General features: G+C 39.8%; 1 protein-coding gene and 1 long non-coding RNA gene across 6 annotated transcripts in view; one reads left to right on the forward strand and one right to left on the reverse strand.

Moving 5' to 3' along the window:
• Positions 1 to 24220, reverse strand: part of CSRNP3 (cysteine and serine rich nuclear protein 3) — a 96339-nt gene that overhangs the window by 70926 nt on the left and 1193 nt on the right. The window contains exon 1 of one of the 4 annotated variants that reach the window (XM_064434607.1): positions 8810 to 8962. The exons of the other annotated variants lie outside the window; for them this stretch is intronic. Coding sequence (XP_064290677.1) covers positions 8810 to 8878 — 69 coding nt within the window. The 5' untranslated portion in view covers positions 8879 to 8962. Of the gene's footprint in view, positions 1 to 8809; positions 8963 to 24220 lie in introns of those variants that run through there. 4 annotated transcript variants of the gene reach the window in all.
• LOC135308942 (uncharacterized) lies at positions 11107 to 22580 on the forward strand. 2 transcript variants are annotated; one of them, XR_010369317.1, is made up of 3 exons: positions 11107 to 11546; positions 11679 to 15157; positions 22005 to 22580. It is a non-coding gene; the product is annotated as an uncharacterized LOC135308942 (long non-coding RNA). The 2 variants fall into 2 exon arrangements; XR_010369318.1 differs by having other exon boundaries at positions 11679 to 11961.

Below are 24220 nucleotides of genomic sequence, written 5' to 3' on the forward strand. Positions count from 1 at the left end.
ATGCCAGATACCTGGCAGGCACCCGATATTTAAAAATTTCAGAGGCAATATGTTATTACTAGAAGATAAAAATTCCATGCAAATGTGGGAGATATATTTCACACAGTCACAGTACTATCTGGAACCCAGAAAGTAAAATAATATAAAAAGCCTAGCTGGTATGACTTTCTCTAGTGCCTAAAAAAGCTGAAAGTTTTAGAGAATCTTGGTTAACAATCTCATTGCAGAAGACCTTTAGATATCTTCTTTAGATAGCAGGTATCCCCAAATCCCAGTGAAAGGCCTAAAAAGAGTGATGTTAGAATTACTGAGTGAGTGGATATGTGACAGTAAATTCATTACCTGTGCTCCCAGAAGAAAGTTTTTCTTACGATACTGGGGTAACATACGTTGCCAAACTTGTTCTACAAAACCAAACATAAGTTGCCATATCCTCAGTGTCTCACTGACACCCATGGAAAGTTTATATACAAGCATTATATTCTATGCTATAGAATATCCCTTTGGCCAGTCTGGGTCAGCTGCCCTGGCCATGTCCCCCAGGCTCCTTGAGCAGCTCTCACTGGCAGAGGGTAAGACACCAAAAAGTCCTTGACTTGAAGCAAGCACCACTCAGCAACAACCAAATCATCAGTGTGTTGTCAATATAACTTTCATACTGAATCTAAAAAACACAACACTGACCCAGCTACTAAAAAGAAAATTAACTCTGTCCCAGGCAAAACCAGAACAAGTCACAAAGACAAATCCAACAATTTTTTCATCCTAGCCAAAATTTTCAAATAAATGTTTTTCAAAATTCAGTGCTATAGTATACAGCTCATACATCATCATCTGGGACACCGAACAAATATGGAGCATACATGTGAAGAAATAAACATCAAGCACCTACCATATGCAGTAACCATTAAAAAAAGATGTGAAATAATAAAACAGAACCTATTCAAATTATATATCCTCATGATTTAGAGAAAAGCCTCACTATAGAAATCAATTATTGACTAAAGCTACAGAAAAATCAAGAGGAAAAAGACCTCAGGAACACATTGGCATTGGAATGGAGGGAGCTGGGGGACAGAGTATAAGAAATCCAACTACTTATTTCTTTGGTTTATTTATGAAACCTTATTTTTTACTAATTTCCTCTTGAGACCTGATCACATTTCATGATAAAATCTACCTGAACAAAAATTCTTATCTGAAAATAAAACCAAAAATAAACATCAAAGGTGGGCATTCGATAAATAACTGTCCTATGTGTCACACTGCATTTTCCTTAAATATATCAAGTGAAAGTACAGAAAAATTTGAAGTCTATAGCAGCAATACAGATTCACTTTTGAACATAAAAAACTTCTATGCAAATGACTGCAAACTGAACTGGAGAACGCAGAAAACAGATGTTACACATAAAACATTACTGCGAAGTACTCATCACAAACAACTCCCACCCACTGGCCAGTCAGCACGTACTATAACATTCTAGGGAGACTTGGCAAATAATTCCACAATCAAATCACGAATATTGAGGCCTGCAAGTCAGGATGTTTGGGTTATTTGTTGTGATTAATACTCTTTTTGAATTTAAGTCTTTTTCTTAGGCTGCAAAGCTTCGTTTTTTTAAAGGCAATTTTCTTACCTGCTAAATGAATGTCAGCAGTAGAGATGGTTGTGAAATAATCAAGGTGGTTGCTCGGCTCCATACAATGCACTGAATTATTCTGCTCTTTGTGTAACTGACAGTTTTAAATTTGGGAGGGGAAGGGTAGTCAAACCCAAAAGCACCTACAGTGACATCATCAGTCACACAAAGAATATTACTTGCTTGTGAAAATGTCTATTCACGTAAGGAACTGCATTAATGCAGACAAAAAACCATTTGCATTAATGCTTGCAAACAGTGAACAACAGAGGTACACGAACATGAATCAAACAGCTGTTCAGAATTCAAATTAATGTTTGCAATACATGTTTTGCTGTATTTGGCAGCTCTAATCATAAGCACCAGTTGCCAGAGGTAGGCTCTGGTAGTTTCAGTACTACAATCTGTAAAATTTGCAAACACATAGCAAGCTAATTCCACTTAAGAGACTACACTGTATAGGTACAGGGAATACCATTAATATAATCTTACTCATAGATTTTTGCTTACAGCAGTGATCAACTTACATAAACGTATAATAGGTAAAGTTTTTCTTTCCTCGTTTGCTTCAGCCTAGCTAAATCCACAGTACCAAGTAAATTCTGCAGGATACGACAGCACAACTCAACCAAGGGAATGTGTTCTGGCATTGCAAGCCAAATCCTGCCAAGTCTGCTCTTTGCAGGGTTTCTATACCATCACTTTACAGTACTCCTGATTTCACACTTGAGTACTAATCCACTAATCTTCTAGACTGCCTACACATTGTTGTACACTCTAACACATGCCACCTAGCTCCACTGGCAACGAATTTAAGATGCAGAAACTATGCTGACATATGCTTACCTCTCACATCTACAAGCAGTACAGATGCCGATAGATCTGGCATCTCCTTTAGTCTTCCAAAAGATCTCACATGGTCCTACATGAACCAAGCATGCAAATATCCCCCTCTTCATCACTCAACACAAGAATCCTGCATACAGCAGCAGTGAAATGGCCTTCTAATTCTTATCTACATCAACTGATGTCAGCAGTTGAATGAAATGCTTGTATAACTCAGCCAACAGAAGAAAATTCTGTGCTAGTTCTCTTAATTTTTTTCTCAGCATGCTCCCTAGAGAACAAAGTAAAATGAGTAAGAGGCTGTATTAATTCAACCAGGAAGCTGGGACCTTAGCATTCAGGTCTCCAGCGATGAAGGTGCAACTTGGTAGGAAGGGACTCAGAGGAATTCAGCAAGAGGGCCTTCCTGTCAATATGAGATTTGTCCACAAAAGCTGTTTGAGCATGTATTTAATTTATAAAAATTTTCTAAGCTTGCTACAGCAAGCCTTCCTTCCAAGAGGAAAACACGAGATTCAAGAGAAAGACATCCTGAAGCTGGGTCACAAACTCAGGTGCATAATGCCTAACCTCCATATAAGTCATCTAGGACACTATTAGCAGCACCTGTCAAAGTCCATTCCATAATCTTCAGGTAACACTACTGAAGACCTGGTATTGGGCACTTCTCTTCTAGGTTTTGTGTTTTCATAATCAAATTTCATCAATTAAAATCCCTTCACCTAAAATCTCTGCAGAAGATCTTCTTTTACCCTTTTTAAAGAAAAAAGAAATTACTACCTGTATCCCACAAGAAATTTTCAAGTTTGTACAGATGCTCCCAGAACAGAATAACTACTAGTGGCATTGACTGTATTGCCGGACTGCTTGCAGCAAAGGTCTGGCCAGGAGAAGTCACAACTCCTTCTAAAACTGAAATGTGAAAACAGAAAAACACTGCTACAACAGTAGTCAGTCCTACTGACTTCTACAGATACACAGAGTTTTAGAGCAGAGTGAGCATGTAGATGTTGGGAAGAACTGGCCTGTCATCTGGACTACCAACACATCTTTACTGCACCTCTTTATAAAAGGACATAAAACATTTGGCTTGGTTAACACATTCCCAGCAATTGGAATGAGATTCTGAGACTGGCATGTGTATTTGGCACAGCAGCCTTGCATCATGCTGCTTCCAGCTGCAAGAATGGCAGTAGGGTTCAGAAGACTGGAATGAAGACTGGAATGCTATCAACTTCCTGAGTGCTGGAAATAAGTGGTCTTTAATACAAATTTTGCCAAATTTAGCCCATGTAGTAACACTAACTGGCTCACTGCATCACCTTTTCATACTATTTCAGTGCAGATTTTCCACACTGTTCTTTCATGAACATCAACCTTGCACCCCACCTGCAGAGGAACTGCACAACATGGCAGGGAATCTTGTGCATCTCCTGCCAAAGTGCGGCATGGCCATGACTGGTACGTGCCAAAGGGGCCTTCCCACCTGTCCAGCCCCAGTACACGTCACTCAGCTCCCTGCTGCATTAGCACGCAGCCTGCTGCTGCTTCACCACTGCCATCATAGCCACTACTGAGGGAGCATGAATTCAACAGCTCTCCTCTTCTGCCTCACGTTCTCTGCATCTTGACACAAGGGGTAGCCATTCTCTACTCTGAAATACATAATGGTTAATAGCTTTTCAAAAATCCAACCAACCAAAACAACAAACTCACTAAAACACTCAACATGTCCAAATTCAGAACATCTGAACTCCAAGAGCAGTAGCACGAACTTGTAACGCAAAACCATACTGCAGCATATTTGCAAAACTTGCTCTGAACTAGGTTTTCCTTTTTTTTTTTTTCCTTCTAAAAATACAGGAACAGACTCTTCCAGTTTAACTGTTTAAGTACTGAGGTATGTGTGCACAATGGTGACAGGAAAGTGTAGATGCACATTTTAGGTAAAAAATGACCAAATATTTCATACCTTGTTTTGGCCACAATTTTTGACAATAATAGTACTACTTCTACGTGACAAGATTAAAAAAAGGACTAATTTTAGGAGATTACAGCTTAGAAACAAGACAAGTAGATATTTTTGAGGTTTTCTGCCCAGTGGCAAACGTGGCAAGATTGCCATCACCTTGTAGTCTGGTATTAACTGTACAGCACAGAATTCTCTTCACACATGAACAAGCAATGCTGAAAATTGCTGGAAAAATCTAGCCTGGCAGAATCCTGAGCTCATCTGTTTGCAACTTGCTATAAAAAAAGCCAAACCAAACCAGAAAAAAAAAAAAAAAAAGCCCCAGTACCTCCTCCATGTTATCATCACTATCTTTCACAACCTAGACATCACAGGCAATATGCAACAAACTTTCTTATTACTATTTTTACCAGCTGAGAACTTCCACTTCTATCTCCAAAACCCAAAGGATTCGAACTGGTGCAACTTGGCTACCACTACAAAATGCAAAGATGTACTTCTAGCAATGTATCACACCTTTACTTCCTCAAATAAGGTTTAGATTACTTATCTCCATAGAATTTAAATTACATACACAGGAAAAGGAGGTTCAAAATTAAAGCAACTCAGGTTTGTCTGCCTCAGTTGAAAACAAATCACTCTCAAGAAGACCCACAGAAAAGTTTCAATTATACATTTAATTATCTGCTTTCTTAACATGTTGACATCTCATATAGAATGAAAGCTACTGTATCTTTTCCTCTCATTTATTTTGCTGGGTTAAGAACTGTCTGGATGGATGGGCCCAGGGAGTGATGGCCAATGGTGCTGCATCCAGCTGGTGTCCGGTCATGAGTGGTGTCCCTCAGGGATCAGTGCTGGCCCCAGTCCTGTTTAACATCTTTACTGATGATCTGGATGTGGGGATTGAGTCTACCATTAGCAAATTTTCAAAGTTAGGTCAGGGTGTTGATCTGTTGGAGGGCAGGAAGGCCCTGTGGAAGGACCTGGACAGGCTGGATCCATGGGCCAGACCAAGAGCATGAGGTTCAACATGACCAAGTGCAGGGTCCTACAAACTGGTCACAACAGCCCCATGCAGTGCTGCAGGCTGGGGGCAGAGTGACTGGAAAATGGCCCTGTGGGAAAGGGCTGGGAGTGCTGGTGACAGTGGCTGAGGGAGCTGGGGGTGTTTAGCCCAGAGGAGGCTCAGAGGGACCTTCCACCCTGCAAGGCGCTGGAAGGAGGCTGTAGCCAGGGGAGGGTCGGTCTCTTCCCCCAGGCACACAGCAACAGAACAAGAGGTCACAGTCTCAACCTGTGCCACGGGAGGTTTAAGCTGGACATAAGGAAGAATTTTTTCACAGAAAAGGTGATTAGATATTGGAAAGGACTGGCCAGGGAGGTGTTTAAGGAAAGACTGAACTTGACACTTAGCCATGGTCTAGTTAATGTGGTGGTGTTTGGTCATAGGTTGGATTTAATGATCTCAGAGATCTTCTCCAACCTAATTGATTCTGTGATTTCAAGTAATCATAAGCAAGTATTCAGCTTTCACTTTAATTGACTTTTGGTACTTGTGATGTCAGTTAAAAATGGATTTAAGTATTAACTTCCAGAGGATTAATTATTTGTATGTGCCACAATACCTTGTAATACATTAATTCTATCTTTAAGATAACTTCATAACAGGAAAAATGCCCTTTTCAATGATGAAAAATGAATCAGCATACTGACTAACATGCCACCAGAAATCATATGCATACCAACAAAATAAAAGAATATGAGGTGTATATTTAGCCCACTATGAAAATGTTTGTCATTTGTTCTGTTTTCTAGGCACAAGCAGGAAGTCATCCAATGGGAAAGAAGCAGAAACAGAAAAACCTGGTATTTTTCATTTATATTGAATACCAGCTAACAACAAGTTATGATACGTGGAAGGAAGAAATAATGAAGAGCTGGATTAAAAAAAAAGTAGTATGATAGAATATCCCAGGTTGGAAGAGACCCACAAGGATCACTGAGTCCAGCTGCTGCAGTAATGGTTAAACATTCTTAACTGAAAATAATTAATTCCTTAAAAGATGAAATTGGTTAGCAATCCTAAGTAATTGAATGCTATTTCTTTCTTGTAACAAGTTTTTTAGTGATATAGGGTTTGACTTTTGCTTAAGGTAATTTAATATTTTATTTTAAATGGTTTGCATGGTATTTCAGTCACCTACACATACAACTGATAAGGAAGTATTTGCTAATATAATAAAGAAAAAAAAATCTTTCATTTGAAGGTTGTTAATTTACAAAGTCAATGCTTAAGCACACTTTTTCTACCACAGACTTCCCTGGGAATAAGCCTGTATCTTCAAGCATTATACAACACCTTACCTGCATCACCACCATGAATTTTTTAACCAACTTTCTACCTGCTTTCCAACTCTTCATCTAGTCTACCTCCCACTCACTGCTCCCTTCTCAGCAGGGTCTCCAACCAAGGCTAATGAGCTTTTCTCGTTTCCACTGAGCTGGTGAACGCTGGCAGCAGCTGACAGTGAATGCTGGACAGAAAATGCGAATCTGTAGTTCATGTAGAATACCTGAATCATTAGAGAACTTTAAAACTAGTGACAGCACAGTAGTTTTATTCAGTATTTTTCATGCTGTCATTATTAAGCGGCAGATATTTTTAGCCACCAAAAGCCAAATCCATCTGCAGCAGCAGCGTTTCCAAGGAGACGGAATAATTTAAACACATGTGGAACTACATCTCTGTTTTCATCAACTACTCTGATACTGGAGCACTTCTGAGTCAGATTTCTCATTTGATGGGGGGAAAGTGATTTGAATACATGGTCTTGAGGCTGTAATTTAACAGTTGAGGTTATGCTTTCAGATATATTACCTACAAATTACAAATGTTAGGATACAACTCCACTATTTTTCAGCCAGTGTTATTTATCAGTTTTACATTCCAATATAACAAAACAAACAAAGATACAGCTCACCAGTCTTTCAGAATAATTTTTTCAATCACTGACATTAGCTGCAAATTACTGCTTTTTTAGCAAACATACCAGGCTCCATTTTCTGAAGAATCAGCTAAGAGGAAAGGACACCACTCCCGATGGTAAGGTACATAAGTAAGTAGACAGTGGACAAAGCTTCTTCCAGTCCTTTTTAGCACTCACAAGAGTCCTATTAGCTAATTCCAGTTTTATTTTATGGCACGAATTTTTAGTAATTGTAGGTCTGCTGTAAGGGAATTCTCTCAGTGAATACAACAAAAATGGATTCATGCATTTACCAATTTTAATCTCTGAAATCTACTAAAACTAAATTTCACCATTTTAGCTTTATAAATGTATTTTGTAAATATATATACACAAATCAGTTATAAACACAATTTATTTACATCAATTAGTATTTTTGCTTCAAACCAGCAAAACAGGGTCCTGCATAACAATTACTTCCTATATGTAAAACGTAGAGGTAAGTCAATAGAGAGCTGACTCATTGAAATCCTTGCCCCAGTGAGGCGAATATCAAAATATCCTATTGTTTCAGTGGGGCCAGGACTTCTGCCTTTAGTCCTATATTCTCATATAATGTGACTTGATACACCAATCTACTTTCTGTACCAAGCAATTTATTTGCTGCTTGCCATCTCCACACTGCATGAACTAACAGCTGCTGCTAACACAAACTCTGCAGAAGCAAGCTATTTCAACAATTCATTAAAACTCAGATGTAAATGCTGTAGGTACTACAAGATTTATCTGTCTCATACACGTAATAATATGCATCTTTTTTTTTTTTCCCTTTATAACAAAGATAATTTTATACCTGAGTTATCAACCACATTCATTCCAAACCTAAAAATAATGAAACAAAATCTACAAAATCCCTTTCAGTAATACTGAGGAGTCATTCTTACTGTTTGTTCACCACTAAACAAGACAGTGTCAGAAGCAGTTCATTTTCCTATGCAAACTCAAAGAAAGCATTTGTAGATCTTCGAGCACTCTCTTCCTGTTGGTAGCATACACTGTATTTTCAACAGTGAGTATTTCCATCACACAAAATGACCTCTCTTCCCACAGCTTACTGAGCAACTTCGGCATCAATGAGATGCAATGCGTATCCTGTCACATGAGAAAGCTGCCAGCATCAGGCATGCCTATGATTTCACTGTTTATGGATCTCACATCCGTTGAAAGCTCCAAGGCAGCAGAAATAATAACGGGAAAAACTGCTTCAGACTCATTTGTGAGGAACAAGCAAGATGCTTGCACATGCATTTTTATATCCAAGAAATGTTGTGGCAAGGATCAAGAATAGCAATTCGTAACAGGAATTTTTTTCACCCTTACCTGTAAATCCGGTTTCTGTGTTTCAGCTCTGTCAGTGCAGAATGAAAGGTTTACTCCCCCTTTTTCCATCCATCAGACAGCAGCCATCCAATAACTGAAGTCATCCTGGCATCCTCTGGAACATGCTCTCTCCCTTATTTCCCACTCTCCACCCCCATCTGCATGCTAGCAAAATGGAAAAACAGCAAGAAGAAAACAACAAAAAAGCACATCTAAAAACCAGCTTTAATAAGCTACTTAGTAGTCAGTGAGGACACTCAGTACTAAAAGGTAATGACAAAATTTAAAGACAAGAAAAAAAAAGGTCTATTAATAAGCCTTCAGCTCCACTAGTGAATAGGAATTCTCCCTTTCAGCTCCTTTTTGTAAGGAAAAAACAAGCAAACAGCTGTAGGAACACAGTTACTGCCTGTATACATTCTTTGAGACTGACTCAGCTATCCAGATCTTCAATGAAGAGTGCTGCTGTGTATTTAGGAAAGCTTGTGATTATCAAAAAAACAGTGGTGCTTTTATACAAACAAGGATCTGAAATCTCAATGCAAATTAGAATAATTCAGAGAGAGATGCCAGGAATTCCCTACAAAATATGTTTTCTTTCTGTTTGAGGCAGTACTTATAAAATACCTCAAAAATAATAATTAGTAGATACCTTTTTCTTGAATGATAGCTGTGCAAAACTCTACCTGTATAACTGGTGTGCATGCATCTATTTTACTGTATTTATAAAAGAGTAGCCAACGTTCAGTGTGCTGCATGAACTTTACACCAAACTTTCTACCTAAATAAGAATTCAAATGCAGAGAATGACTAGGTGAACAATTTTCAATTAATGTGCCTGAAATATACTCCAGTCTCTTTGCAGCCTCTTAAATCTAGTTTGAAAAAAATGTTTTGCAAGATCAGAGAATTTTTATTTTCGACCTCTCTACATAAATCAGGTAGATATCAGCTCAGTTGAAGACAACAGCATCATATTTAGTTTATGACAGTATAATTACATTTAAAATCAAAATCAAACATGACTCTTCTTAGCTAAGACATCATTTACTGCCATATCAAAGCATTTGTACTCCAGGATTTCCCCTTTAAAGAAAAACATTAAGCAGCAGAAGCTGACAAACACCTTTGTGTTTACAAATTTTAATCTTCAGCTATAGTTTTCCAATAAAATGAACTGTGAATTCCTTTAAATACAAGCATCTGTTCTCTTCAATGAATTATTGATCTTTAACGACAGCAAGACTATACCAATTAGCATACTTTCACTACAAAGTAATAGCTGATTTAGCTTCTGAAAAAATTAGCTGTCAGTCTTATCACAACAAACTGCCAGCAGATCCTGTGCATAACACTCAGATTCTGTCTTTAAAAGTAAAGTAGGTGTCTTTTTAACCAAATTACCTCAGTTTAACATAAAACCTCTTCTTAGATGCCTAGAAAAATGGAAATCCCTTCCTACAAGCATTGAAAAACTATTAGGTTTCAAATCCAAAAAAATCAATATAATTTTTTTTTAGTGGGAAAAAAGAGAATACTGAGGGACACCTAAACTAACATTTTGCCCTGGTAAGCAATTTGCTGGAAGACTTCAAATTTATTTTATTTTTAATCTGCAGAAAGAAATTTGGAATTGAGCACCAACACTTCACCTTTCAACCAGCCTGAGTGCTGAGAAGAATTAACAGATATACAGAACTGTAGTACCAAACCAGACTTAATAAACATTTTTTAAATATAGATGCAAGGTGCAGCAGTGTTCCATCCCCAAAACACCATCAGAATAGCAAGTCAGAAAAATGGGCAGTACAAACAAATCAATCAGAATGCCTCGCAAAAGCTACTGTGAAAATAGGAGAGTATTGCCAACAAAAAACCCCAATAGCTCTACAACAGTCACAGAATGAAGCAACTCAATACAGTCAGACAGTGTTTCTAAAGTAAAATACAAGCAGCATTGCTACAAAACTGATTAGCATTAAGTAGGCTGCTGCTTCCCCCACACTCCACAAGGGCTGCACACACAAGCCTCCCTAGCAGTGGGTCTGTGCAATCTCCAGAACCTAACCTTGCCAGTTTCCTCGGATTTCTGTGTAACACCAGACAGTCCTTGTGAAACTTGCCCCAATTTGCACATCAAGAATTGAGTAAAGTCGTTTACATAATAAATGTATTTAAAAATGCATTATAGATACATGAAATTCACTCCCGCAGAGTGCTGAGGATATTCTCCTGTGCAGGTGGTGGCGTTTGGCTGCCTGGGCAAAAGCCCAACCTACAGACAGCAGAGCCGGCGGCCCTGACGGATGAAGGCAGCAGCAGCCCCTGGCCACCCTGTGCCAGGACCCTTCCTAAAAGCTGAGGCTCCTGCCCTCGGCCGCTGCTGGAGCTGAGCTCCCGCTGCTGCGGCCCTGCTGGGACGGGCCAGGCGCTCCTGAGCCGGGCCCTGAGGGAGGGCTGAGCCGGGCGATGCCAGGCCTGCCTCCCCACGCGGCTGCCAGGGCAGCCCGCCCCGCCTGAGCTGCTCGCAGTGCCGAGCTGCCCTCGGCCCCCGCCTCACCTGCTCTTTCCAAGTCACCTGCTGCACTGGCTGCTCCCCGGCAGAGCACCTGGACCCGACTGGCCCTTTCCAGAGCCAGCACCTGCTACATCTCAGCAATGCTTTCCAGCTCCAAAGTGCCATTATTGGACTAATTAACCACATATACACAGAGATGGAGAAATGGAAACAATCCAGGTTTGTACCCAGTCCCTGCTGCGACTCAAGGAATTACTTTTTGTACTTGTATTTGTTTGGTTATTTCTCCTTTTTTTTAAACTTACCTATACCTGATATTCCATACAACACACATTTATCTTTTTTCTCCAGAGCTATTACATTGGAAAAAAAGGAAAGCTCCACCAGAAAGCAGATTCCTGCAACAACTTCCTTCGCTTTTTCTTTCCCTGATTATGTGTATTGCTACCAAAATATTTACTTCTGTTTTCTCTGACTCTACAAAGAATGAAGTTTCTTTTCAAAATCCCTGTATGAAGTAGGTCGACAGGATCACCTCCCTCCTAAATAAACCTTCAGGCTGTGGTACTGGATAGCACCACCTTCACCATCATAGTTTCTCCTGAAATGTAAATCTTTCCAAGTAGGAGAGAAGGTAAGCAGTGGCTGAGGGTAAAATGGTCTTATAGATGTACAAATCTCAAAGAACTCCAGTTTAGTGGTAACTAATATCTCTTGATCTCCACTTCACACACTGAACAGGCACTCCCAGCCCCTGGATCCCAGCAGCTATACTCTGGTTACATAACCTTCTGATAGCTTATCACACAGTCCTTCACTAAAACAAATTACTCTAGATCTCTCCTGTTAAGGGTGAGAGCAGCTCTAACATCCTTCATGAACGCACGGTGGAGCTTGATGTTTGGAGAATGCTCCAGGCAGACTTTTGAGAGTCACCAGTCTGTTCACCAGGCTACTGACTGCAGGCTCAGGCCCTTGCCTAAGACAAGCAGTGGTTACTTGAATATATTCCTCTTGTTACAGTAGGAGAAATTAACTATCAAGGAGCTGTAAAAACTACACTGAGATGCTGGCTTGCAGAGCTCTGGGTGGGAGGTCAGAGAAGAAAAGAGACTGTGAACTGCCAACTTTGGGATGACAAAAGGCAGAAAGACTGGTGATGCTGGGCAGGTGAATGGACACAGAGACACAGCAGGAACTTATTAATAAGGAAGGAGATGAAGCTGGGTGACACCAGCAAGGTGGATGGACACAAGGTGGATGGGGAGGGCAGCAAGAGCTGAAGACTCCTGGAGGAGAAGCAAGATTTTTCTACACTGGGACTGTGAAGCACAAAACCTTTGGTGGGGGTCCCTGCTCAGAGGCACCAGCTCCAGCTGTTTCTGTGTTACTGTGCCAGGAATAAGCAGCTTTATGGACATGTGAAGCTCTGCGTGGGCAACCCACGGTGGAACCAGTGAGGAAACTCGGTTTGGCTGTGTGAGGAGGCTGGGCTGGGCATCCAGCAGGGCCTGCTGGGTCACTGGGGCCACCTGCCATGCAGGGGCTCCGGTCCCAGCTGTGCAAGTGTGGCCTTGGGAGTGCAACTGCCAGAGCCTTGGGAATGGGCACACTGGGAAGTTTCACCAACGGGGCGAGTGGGGAAGGGCTACGCTGCTTATTGAGCTGCTAAAGGCCAAAACCACCTGCCACAGCTTTAAGACAAACAGTACTGCAGCACCCATCAGAAGTAAGTTTTTCTTTACTCCTTGATAAACAAAACCAAGGAAAACCAAACCAAATGTTCCTTTCTCCTTGAAATATATGTAGAGAGCTTCTGTGAAATTAGGTAAAATTAAATACAAAACCAAACAAACTAAAGAATAACCTAAAAATACCTACTCTACAGAAACCTCCATGAAAATAGTGCCAGGTGAGAGCAAATCTCAGGCAAAACTGAAAAACATATTCAAGGCAGACTAATTTTAACCTCTTAGAAATGCAAGTTACATAAATTTCAAGTTTCTCAGACTCCCACCCACTTACCAACATTCAGTCTATATTCCTTCAATCAGCTCAAAAGTATAGTGATCTGCCTTCAGTCAAAGCAAAAGTCATATAACAAACGACACAAAAATAGACAAAAGGTAAGCAAGGAACTTTTGCAGAAGAATATGCATGGATTTCCTTTAATTCATCTGTGACTAACTTATAAAGCAGCTTTCTGCCATGGAAATTATTTCCAATTTTGCTTATTTGCATACCAACTAAGTCAGGCAACTGCCCCTCAAAACCCAGAATTGACTTCTCATAACTAAATAACAATACAAAAGCCTGAAACATCAGACTTCAAAAACAAGCTTCACTTGAACCATAACCTATGCTTCATGACTGAAAGGCAAAATTAAACAAACCTGAAAAAAAATATAATCTAAAGACATTTCCTCAAAACATTTGCTGCTTATCCCAGTTGTGGACATCTCTCTTTTTTTATTCAACAGTAAAATCAAAAATCAACTAAATTTAGATAAATTTTGCCCTGAGTATTATCAACCTGGTTTCAACCACATGCACAGTGTCCTAATCCTCCTAATTTGGTTTTTACTGGCAAGCTTCTGCTCTCTCTCCCCTGCCTAGCTTCATTCATGAGTCTACAGCTACCCTATCTTCAGCCTCACCTACTGGTCATATTCATATTCATTCATATTGGTCACTGAAAGTAGCCCTTAGCCTTTTACTTTTATTGGGGATTGTGGGGCTGCCCACAGTCAGTTCACACTGATGACCAGAGAGGTCACAAGGCTACACTGATATCTAAAATCACCCTTCTCCTGTATTAGATATTAGATTTTGTGCCATATGCTACATGTATCCTTGTGCCAACCACTGATCAAAAGACATGATCAAAAGATTAAATGGTGAATCAGGTCCTCAAGTACATTATACAGACAAACCAGGGTTTTTTTCATAACAATTTCTGGTGTAAAAAATTGTTTTACATTTCTACCAACAAAAGTACTACATTTTTAAATACACTTACACAAAATTTAATTCCAGAAGTCACTGAAGGAGTTCCTCCTTTACCCCAAGCACACTTTTAAGCGAGGCCATGCACTGTTGCTATTGATAGTACTCAGTGTTTTCCCCCCGTGCTGCTGATGCACAGCTCACCAAAACAGACAAGGAAAGAGCATCAAAGGAAATCATGTCCAGTTCATAAGGACATGTGACTAACCAGTACTACCAGCCTTTGAATACAGCCACTTCCTTGGGGCCATTCTCATGCCTGTTCCATGCATGGCTTTGTCCTAGTGTGTTTGTTTTTAATAACATAAAGAAAAATCACCATTGTACAGGAAACAAACATAAGAAGTTATGCATCACAGAAATATTAAATATCTTAAATCACAAAAGATGATAAGTAGGGCATTAAGTTAAGCGATTGAATGAATAGCAAACAAATTTAAAGCTTGTAAGGGGCAGACCTGCTAAAAAAAGGAGGGGGAAATTATATGACAGATCAGTTGCTTTTTCAGAAATTCAGAGTGTGCCTAATTTGTCTCCTTGTAAAATGAAAGGTCATTATTTAACTTTTTGCTCCATCACAGCTAAGGCAGAATTCAAAGCGTATATAATTTTGCTGACAAATTAAAGTGTCCTCACTCTCCAAGTAACAGGAACTTCAGCTGCACCAAAGAAAGCAGCGTTCTGCAAAGATTGACCTGTGTCTTCACATACAGATCTGCAAAAGCATTCTAGAAGAGAGAATTCACTTGGCAGGGAACAAGAGTCTAGTTCCTATTTCCAAATCAGTCTTGTGAACAAGAAAGCCCAACGATCCCTACACACAAGTGAGTGGCCTGGCATTAGTGTTATGCCCCATTTCATCCCATAGCAGCCAAGAGAAATGGCAGGCCTTGCTTAGCATTATTCTCCCAACATTATTTTATAGCTCGTTCATTACTATGTGTCTCTGAAAGATTCAACTGTCAATTTCAACACTCTCAGGCCAAGAAAAAACAGTATCCAAGTCTCTCATTTTCTTAGGAACTGCTCTCAACTACAATGAACAAGTACATGGCTTTCACTAGGAGAAGAGAAAATCCAATTACATTAAGAGTTCATACATAGAAAAGAGATCAGTGCTTTGGATTTCCACTGCACAGAGCTGACTGTACTCTAAAGCTCATAAATTCAGATATCCTACAGTGCTAGGATCCCCATTTCAGCAAGGTGGAAGCCCCAGTGACATGCAGGATGACTGAATGCAGGATGGTTCTACTGGCTATGTTAAAAACACAGTAAGCATTACTTTAAAGGTTGTAGCTGCAGAGAGACATCAAATGGATTTCCTGACTTGCAAATGCCTTTTTAATCACCTTCAGTGCAACAGCACGCCAGCAAGAAAATGCTTAGCAGAATCACAAACTTTGAAGGAGCCATACCAACAGAACGTCAGGGTTGGCAGTAAAAAACAGGCAAGTCAAAAGCAACAACCAGGAACTAATTTAAACAGCTTTCTCAAGACATGTCAAACAAGGAAAGACAAAAAACATTGTCACTGGGCAGAGAGAGCTCTTTTCAGACAGATCAGCTTCTGAAGAGTGGTTCTGGAAGAATCCCAAAGTTGTCATCAAAACCAAAAAGCCTCACATCTTACACAAACTGTTAAGCCTTAGGCTAGGAAGGATTTTCAAAGCAGTGACAGAGTCTGTATCTTTATCTTGCATCATTGTGAATAGATAATTTTTGGTGAAGTTAATGAGCGACAGAAGCTGGAGAACAGGCTTCCTTCAGTGCTCAGACACAAAATCAGAAAGTCATATGCAATGAGAAGTCATTCAAGCTCTCCTTTTTTTAGAACAAGTGTTTATATTCAGTGTGCCTGTAAGGGAGAGGTGCAGACAATGGTCTCCACAGCCTTCCCACTGTATCCCTTACAGATCTTTTATAAACTCAATCAAAATTTGTCTGAAAAATCTGTGCAGTCAGGTAGCTGTGTCCCATGATGAGAGATGCAGTGCTTAAATGTACCTGGAGGGACTCTGGGGCAGAAGAAATCTGCCCTTGATGATCAGATGGTTCTTACAGGTAGGTGGTGTGATGAAACAAAGATGGCATCAGAGGCAGTACTCTTTTACAGCTACATCAAGCAGTGAAAATACTGAAGGCTGGCCATCAGACAATCCCTTCAGTATCTCTGATACAGATTGAACATGTAGAAATATAGTGTACAGCACAAGTCAAAAACTTGTCTTTGTAGCCAAGCTAACTTCTCTTATCTATTAGCACGACCATTGGCACTTCCCCGAGGAAAACCTGGAACAGTTTCACAAAAGCCCTCACTTGTAAATAGATTCAGTATAAAAGGGTAAAGGGTATCATCCACTCAATGTTATGGATTAAAATACAACAGAAAAAGTTCAATATAAAATGGAAGATACAGGAAAGCCATTTCAAATATTTTCATATATCACATGAATTACTTTTTTTGCTATTTTGACCTACGAATGAACACTTACAAACACTTTCAAGAGCAACAAAAATTATCCATTTTGGAACAATTTAAACTTCTGGATGAATGCTGATCACTCTACAGACATTGAAATGATGAGTTCCCTAACAATTTATTACTAAAACTAAACCAAATTTGAATTTAAATCTGTTTCTAAAATGAATTTTAAATGAATTTTTAGTCCATCTTTTAAAAAAATCTAATAGTGAGATGCAAGCAATTGAAGATATTCTAATAAACAGTATATTTCATTCTAGGGATACAATATGATAAGAGAACAGAAAACCAGGGAATTTTAGCTATCTCCATGGGGCTTTCCTCCTCTCTGACTGCATTTACAGACTTGATCTTTAACATCTCTTAAGGAAAGCAATAGTTTTGATAATAATTGAATATATTCATTTTACAGATAATATATCACTATAAAAACTACAATTTTTCCACATTTTAATAGGAATTTTAGTCATACCCAGAATCAGCAGCAGTGTGAGTGTTTCATCAGTAATATATCAGATGCTGACAAGAAAGCCTGATAGTGATCAGAAACTATTCTAAGTCTTTAAATTATCTTCATTAAGCACAAAACACGGTAGTAATTTTATTTTAATATCAGCATTTTTATCAGCCTGTACCTTAAAAAAAAAAAAGACTGAAGTATTACTTCTATTCGTGAGTTATTCCTTAATGTAAGCCACATTGCATTGTGGAAACAAAAGTGGGAATTTTCTTTAAAACCCCCCTTCATCAGGGAGGTACCCCAATGCAAGCACCCGGCGAGAGCACCAGCTCTCTGCAGTCACGCACTGACACCTAGCGAACGCTGGCAGTGAGGAAAGCCCGGGCTCATCTCCTCACCACGAGGGTCACCAGCACACCCGTACTGACAAGGTGCTTCAAACACAATGTTTCCCCAATTCCAATCAAGGGGACACCAGGACCTGCGGTATCCCTTGCACGGGAGCAGGAAAAGACACATAAAGCATCTGACCAGCTCAAGAACGTGTGTGTCCCTGCAAATGAGTCCCTACTTCGTTTTATTTTTCATGCATAATGGCAGCCTAGTGACTAGTGCTCAGTGTGGCAGTGAGAACAAGCAGACAGACAAGTTCCTCGAGACGAGATGGATTTTGCAACCCCCCCAAATCCACTCAGGGAGTCAGCTGGCTCCACACACAGCACAATTGTTTTCTTTCCATTATGCAGCAGATGGTGCTGGAGATGATCTGAAAAGCCCTTAAACGTGAACGGCACATGCAGAGAAACAGTGGAGACTGCAACCAGAGGATTTATAGCTGAGAACAATCTGGGGTCAGCGATTATGTCATCACATTGTCACTCCTAATGTGTCTCAACAGAGATGCAGAAGCTAGCTGTTCAACCCATTCATTGAGCTTCATGCAGAATCACCAGCCTCACATCCTCACCAGAAAAAACAGAGAGTTCCTGACATTCTTACTCCACTCCTCTTATTCTTTAATTGCATTTAAAGGATCCTTTTTCCCAAACTTTTTGCATTTCTTCAGCCTAAAACCCAAGGTAGCAATTATCTGTTCTCTGGAATCCTTAGAGAGCACTGGACAAATTACTCAGTGAAAAACTGCACTGCCTAGTATTACAAGCAAAGACAGAAAACAAATTCCAAAATAAGCCTTCGAGCTCTTACAAGTGAGTTGAGGTTGTGTTGGAAGGCAGGGGAGGAGGGGCAATGCAGTACACTGCCAGATGCCATCCATCACCATAAACCTTTTCAGACCCATGTTCCACATTCCCGTTTTCACAGCTTGAGTTTCTGGAATTTCCAAACAGAATGTTCCAGAATCACATACAGCATTATAAATTATATACCTCTTCAGCCTGTAAGTTGTATTTTTCCAATATTAGCTCTGAATTGACTTTGGTGAAAGTTAGTTGGAAGAGGAAGTTATAATTCCAGAACTTCTAGATTCACTTGGAAAAAAAATCATGTGTATTCAGGGTATTCATATTTGGCTCGAGGTACTACACTCAATTTCTCTCATGTATATGCAAGTTATTTTGTTACAGCTATCACCTACACAGGTGATAGCAGCAGTGAAGTCTTTAACAAATGGATATTTGGATGAAGTTGTAACAACTACAACTATTATACTAGGTTGCTCTTTCCTGTATGATCCTCCTCCAGCAGAGCTGCTTGTCTTTCAACGAGCAGCTCCAGCTGTAGAGGTCACAGTGGTGTTTTTTTCCTTTTCATGATTCCATAATAATCCATATTTGTTTGTGGTGACAGTGGCAGGGGGAAACAGAGGTCTCCCAGCCCAAACCATGAAGATCAGCAGGCCACTGGCAGCTGCCTTTACTTTCCAAATTTGTTTTTAATACATCTCTATATTACCACACGTTATGAGGATAAACTTCTTAGATGTACTATTCAGAGACTTTTACAACATTAAATTATCTAGTTTATTTGAGCTGATTGTTTCAGCAACTTTATAATTCCCATTTTCTTTTTTACCAGTTACAAAACAAAACAACCCATACTAAACTGTGGGGTTATGGCAGGAACTTGACAAATCTGAATAACTGGCTTCTTATTTTGGAATGAGTGCTCAGAAGGAAAACAACACAGAAAACCTACCTAGCTTGAAAAAAAATGACCCAAACAGAGTTACTCTATCGAGGACTATCCTATAGCTATTTGGTTCAGGATACACCCCAAACATCCCATGCCACTTTTGCTCATCTGAGATGGTGAGGGACAGACACTGAAAAACACACAAAATTACTGCCACTCTTAATAAATTTTAGTTTGTGAATTGGGTGCAGTACTTTGAGATTCTTCATTTAAAAAATATAGTGTAAGTCTGTTAGAGAAGTAAATATTTTATGAATGCATCTTGGAAACAAGTTCAAGCCAAAGTAAACATCAGCAGAAGCAGAGCAAATCCTGAGCAACTCAATTCTCATTAGATTTTTATAAGCATATACAATGTTCACAAATATATAAACATACAAATTTCTAGGTATATAGAATGCTCTCCTGCTTGTTGAGACTGTATCTGGAAGACAACATGTTTTTCTATGCTATCACAACAGTAAGGCTTGACAATATTTTTTCATAATTTCTCATATCACATATTTTTCAAATCTCATAAAAATTAGAACAGGTAACTGTATTCTTGTCAAATAAGAATTCACATTTAGGTGTAAACATATTGGCAAAAGCATAGATGATTAAGGGGAGGAACCTGAGGGGGAACAGCAGAATACCTGATCAGCTTTCAATGATCAAAATTTCTTCTGTGATAAGGAATATTTATACTCCCTCAAAGCAGTATCCTGCTTTGCAGTTCAAAAATCCTTGTTGCCATGGGAACTGCAAAAGAAGCCAGTTGTGACATAGCAAACCTATAACAGAAACAAGTCTACTGTGAAATGACCAACAGTCCAGGGTTTTGTATAAAAAATGCTTGAGTATTTTCAACCTGAAAACAAAATGCTGCCTCAAATCTTTCTTCCAAATCCTTCTTCTGCAAATATCTTGCAAATTTTCACTAAAATACAGACCTTGTTTATACAAAATAAGGTAAAATACTATTTCATACCTACTACATCCAGCACAAAAATACCTGCTTCCATATGTGTCTTTTGCAGATATATTTGGTATAAAATATACATTAGTGATTTACATTACTGTACTTTATGTAGAGAGACAAACAGATCTCAAAAAAACAGAATAGACAAAAGACTAAAGCACACACCAAAAATACTGCATAAGAAACTATATAAAGGAAGACTTCCAATGCAATTATATAAAACAATATTTCCAGGGTATACATGCAATTTGCCCTTTGTATCTGTTCTCACCAGGTAACAAAAATCAGTGCTTGATTACTAAAATAGAACATCATGTCTTTTGAGAAGGCTGTTGGCACTTCAAAGCAAAGTGAAAAAGCAGTGTCAAAGCCAGAGTCACGCAGTTCCCACTTGAACACAAACAGTTTGCAGAAGTGTGAATAAAAAAAACCCAACAGGCTGATCAAAGGATCCATGTAATAACATGGAATTCATACTTTCAAACATAACCCTTTCAGTCCCCCATTATAATCTTATCGAGACACTAGACTTATTTTCCTGTCAAATATGTGTATGATACAGAATGTCTTGAGTACACCACATGACAAGTACTGCACTGAAATGATGTGACCTTTAGGTCATATATGCTGATTTGTGACACAACAATGAAGCTGGGGAGAGCCCTGAAGGAAACAGTTTTGCAAAACAGTTACCTGCAAAACTGCTTTCACACGTCAAAGCAGTCTCGCATATGTTTAGAATACCTTTTAACATTATAACTACTTCAGTATCACATTATGACTGATTTTAAAAGAATCCTAGGGAACTAGGAACCAGTCTTATCTGCAGACTGGCTCATGGCTCCAGATTGCTTTGCACAACCATTAATTAGGAAATACATTATTTTTTATCTGTTCTAACAACACCTGCTTATCAGACAGCACATTATACAGAACATATCACTGAAACCAATTAGTTTGGATTACCTTCATTTCACCCCCCTCCCTGGAGGGAGATAAGAGCAGCTATCTCCATTTTGGCCATGCCCACTCTCCTTTTTGACCTAGCCTGCACACTCTGGCACAGAAGTGTACAGGTCTTGCCAAATGCTTGGACTAATCATCAAGAAACTGAGGTTATTGAGAGTAATGGAAGGCATTCCCAATGGAGAGGGTAGTTGCCTGGGAAATGGGAAATGCAACAGGCTTTTGTTTTTACCTGTCAAAGCCATAGAGCAAACAGGATGAAGGAGAAGGAAAGCAGTGATACCTGAACCTTTATTAAGGTCTGTCTGAAAAAGTATTTAAACCGGACTCAAAAAGTCAAGCAATCTACAACAAAGTGAACCAGTTCAGTGAGAAAACATTTAAAAGATAAAATTTTACTTTCAGAATACTGTGGCATTATTCATTTGACAAGTTTTTAGAATTAGCAAAAAGATAAGCTTCCTGAAACGTGTTGTGGGGTAAGAGAGGCATACAGTACATGTATGTACTAGAAACAGCAAAAAACAAAGGAAAATATTAAACCTTAGGTCATTTTACATGCATGTATCAGTCCTTCACCTAACACTGCTCTATTTGATGAACCCTTTTTCCAGTAACACAAATGTTCTATTTTTGTCACATTAGGGAGATGTCTTCACTGCCAGAGATATCTGTGAGAGACTGGAAGGACTGATGTCTAGAGACTCTCTGGAGTGCATGTGTGAGGGGGTAGGGGCAGTGCCCTGCTCTGCACCCCCCACCCTAGAGCCTGTATCCCAGCCCTGCTGGGGCTGCCAATTCCTGGCACAGGGGAACCAGTGCTCCACACCCTCCTCTGGAGCCCCTAACCCAGCTCCTAAGTGGCCAAATGACCACAAGTGCCACCTGGGGGAAGGGCCCAGAAAGGCCAAGGGGTATTTATGGCCAAACACAAAGCAATCAGATGTCTTGACCCTACTTCCTCTTGGAATTTTTACCTCAATACCACTGGAATCCAGGAGTTGGTAGTGATATGTGTCCTTTTCTGGATCTTTTCTGTCTTTCTTCTTCTAATTCCTTCTTCTTGGAATTTTTGAGAACTTAAAACTGAATTGGCTTAGAGTTTGCTAAGTTGAATGGGCCAAGTTAATGCTTTGTGAAATGTTTTATGTTGATTGAATGCTGCATTAAACCCTTTTCAAAGTTTCTTTTGATTTTCTAAAGTTGCCAATAAAGTTCTTTTTGTTGTTTTGATCTCTTGAGAACACCTTTCAGTATTTCTCCTGTGGGTCTAACTTAGAGTACATGAACAACTGTAAACCCTTTCCAATGGCTCATCACACAAGGTGCTTGGGGCCTTTACAGCATTCAAACCTTCTTATTCTCTGGCTCAACATTTCTCTAAATTAGTGTGCTGGGTTTGGCTCGGAGAGAGTTAAATTTCTTCATAGCAGCTGGTAGGATGCTGTGTTTTGGCTTTGTGTTGGACACAGTGTGGTGATTCCAGGATGTTTTTGTCATTGCTGAGCAGGGCTCACACACAGTCAAAGCCTTTCCAGCACCTCACACGGCCCCAGCAGTGAGGAGAATGGGGGTGCACAAGGAGCTGGGAGGGGACACAGCCAGGACAGGGATATCCTGCCCCCAGCTGAGCACAGGGATATCCCACCCCCTATGGTGCCATGCTCAGCATACAAACCTGGGGGAAGAAGGGGGAAGGGGAGATGTTTGGAGTGACAGTGTTTGTCTCTCCAAGTCACCATTGGTGTGGCTGTCCTGGGGATGGCTGAACACCAGCCTGCCCATGGGAACTGCTGGATGGATGCCTTGTTTGGCTTTGCTTGTGTGCACAGCTTCCCCTTTACCTACTGAACTGCCTTCACCTCAACCCACAAGTCTTCTCACTTTTACCCTTCTGATTGTCTCCCCCATCCTGCTGCTGGAGCAAGCAAACAGCTGTGCAGCATTTATCTGCCAGCTGGGGTGAAACCAAAACCATCAGTCAGCAGCAAACACCTGTAGAAGATTCCCCTGTAGAAAGTAAACCAAACCCCAGCCCAGCCCCATTCACCCCCCTTCACTGTGAACAAACAGACTGATGGAGTACATCCGTGCAGCAACATCTGTCTGTGGTTAAAGCAAGCTGTGCTACCAGTGTGACAAGTGCCAAACAAGGCTGTCTGCTGATCTGCAGCATCTCTACAAGGCCATTTGTTTCCAAAATACAACAATTTACAATAGTGAATGTGTGTTGTAACACACATTACAACCTCCTGCAGTTGCTTATTGCTTGTTCCCTCCACAGTCATTACGATGCAACCACGGAGGCAGGAAATAATTTCAAATTGTCATTAGAACCACCTGACAGAAACAAAAATCTAAACACTAGGCACAAGACCTATCACAAAGATAAATTCACAGCAAGGTAACAGTGCATGCTGCAAACATTTTTTTGACTATTACACAAGTAAGGGTCCCCACAGAGTGAAGAAAGCAGTCTACATTCAAGTGCTTTGTATTCCATATATACTACTTAAGTCAAAATACAAACAGATTTCCCAAGGTTCAACCAAAATTCCACCACACATTGCAGAAAGCTCTATTTATTTCATAGTAAAAGCTAAATAGACCTAAAAAAGCTTCATGATGTGTAAGAACACTTGGTCACAAACTATCCACATTTTCTCATTTTGCGGCACTTAACTGCGTTTTCTAAAACAAATTATGATGAGATTTTTAGTGACTAGTGAGAGATGTTGCTAGCTAACCTGAACTACTGTTCAAACAATAAACATGAAAATGACATCTTGAAACAACAGCCACAGATAAGAACAGGCATACAAAAAGGGCAGACCTTTCCTTGTATTCAATTTTTAAAACCT

This window comes from Passer domesticus, chromosome 10 (genome assembly GCF_036417665.1).
Source record: "Passer domesticus isolate bPasDom1 chromosome 10, bPasDom1.hap1, whole genome shotgun sequence".
Classification (NCBI taxonomy): Eukaryota; Metazoa; Chordata; class Aves; order Passeriformes; family Passeridae; genus Passer; species Passer domesticus.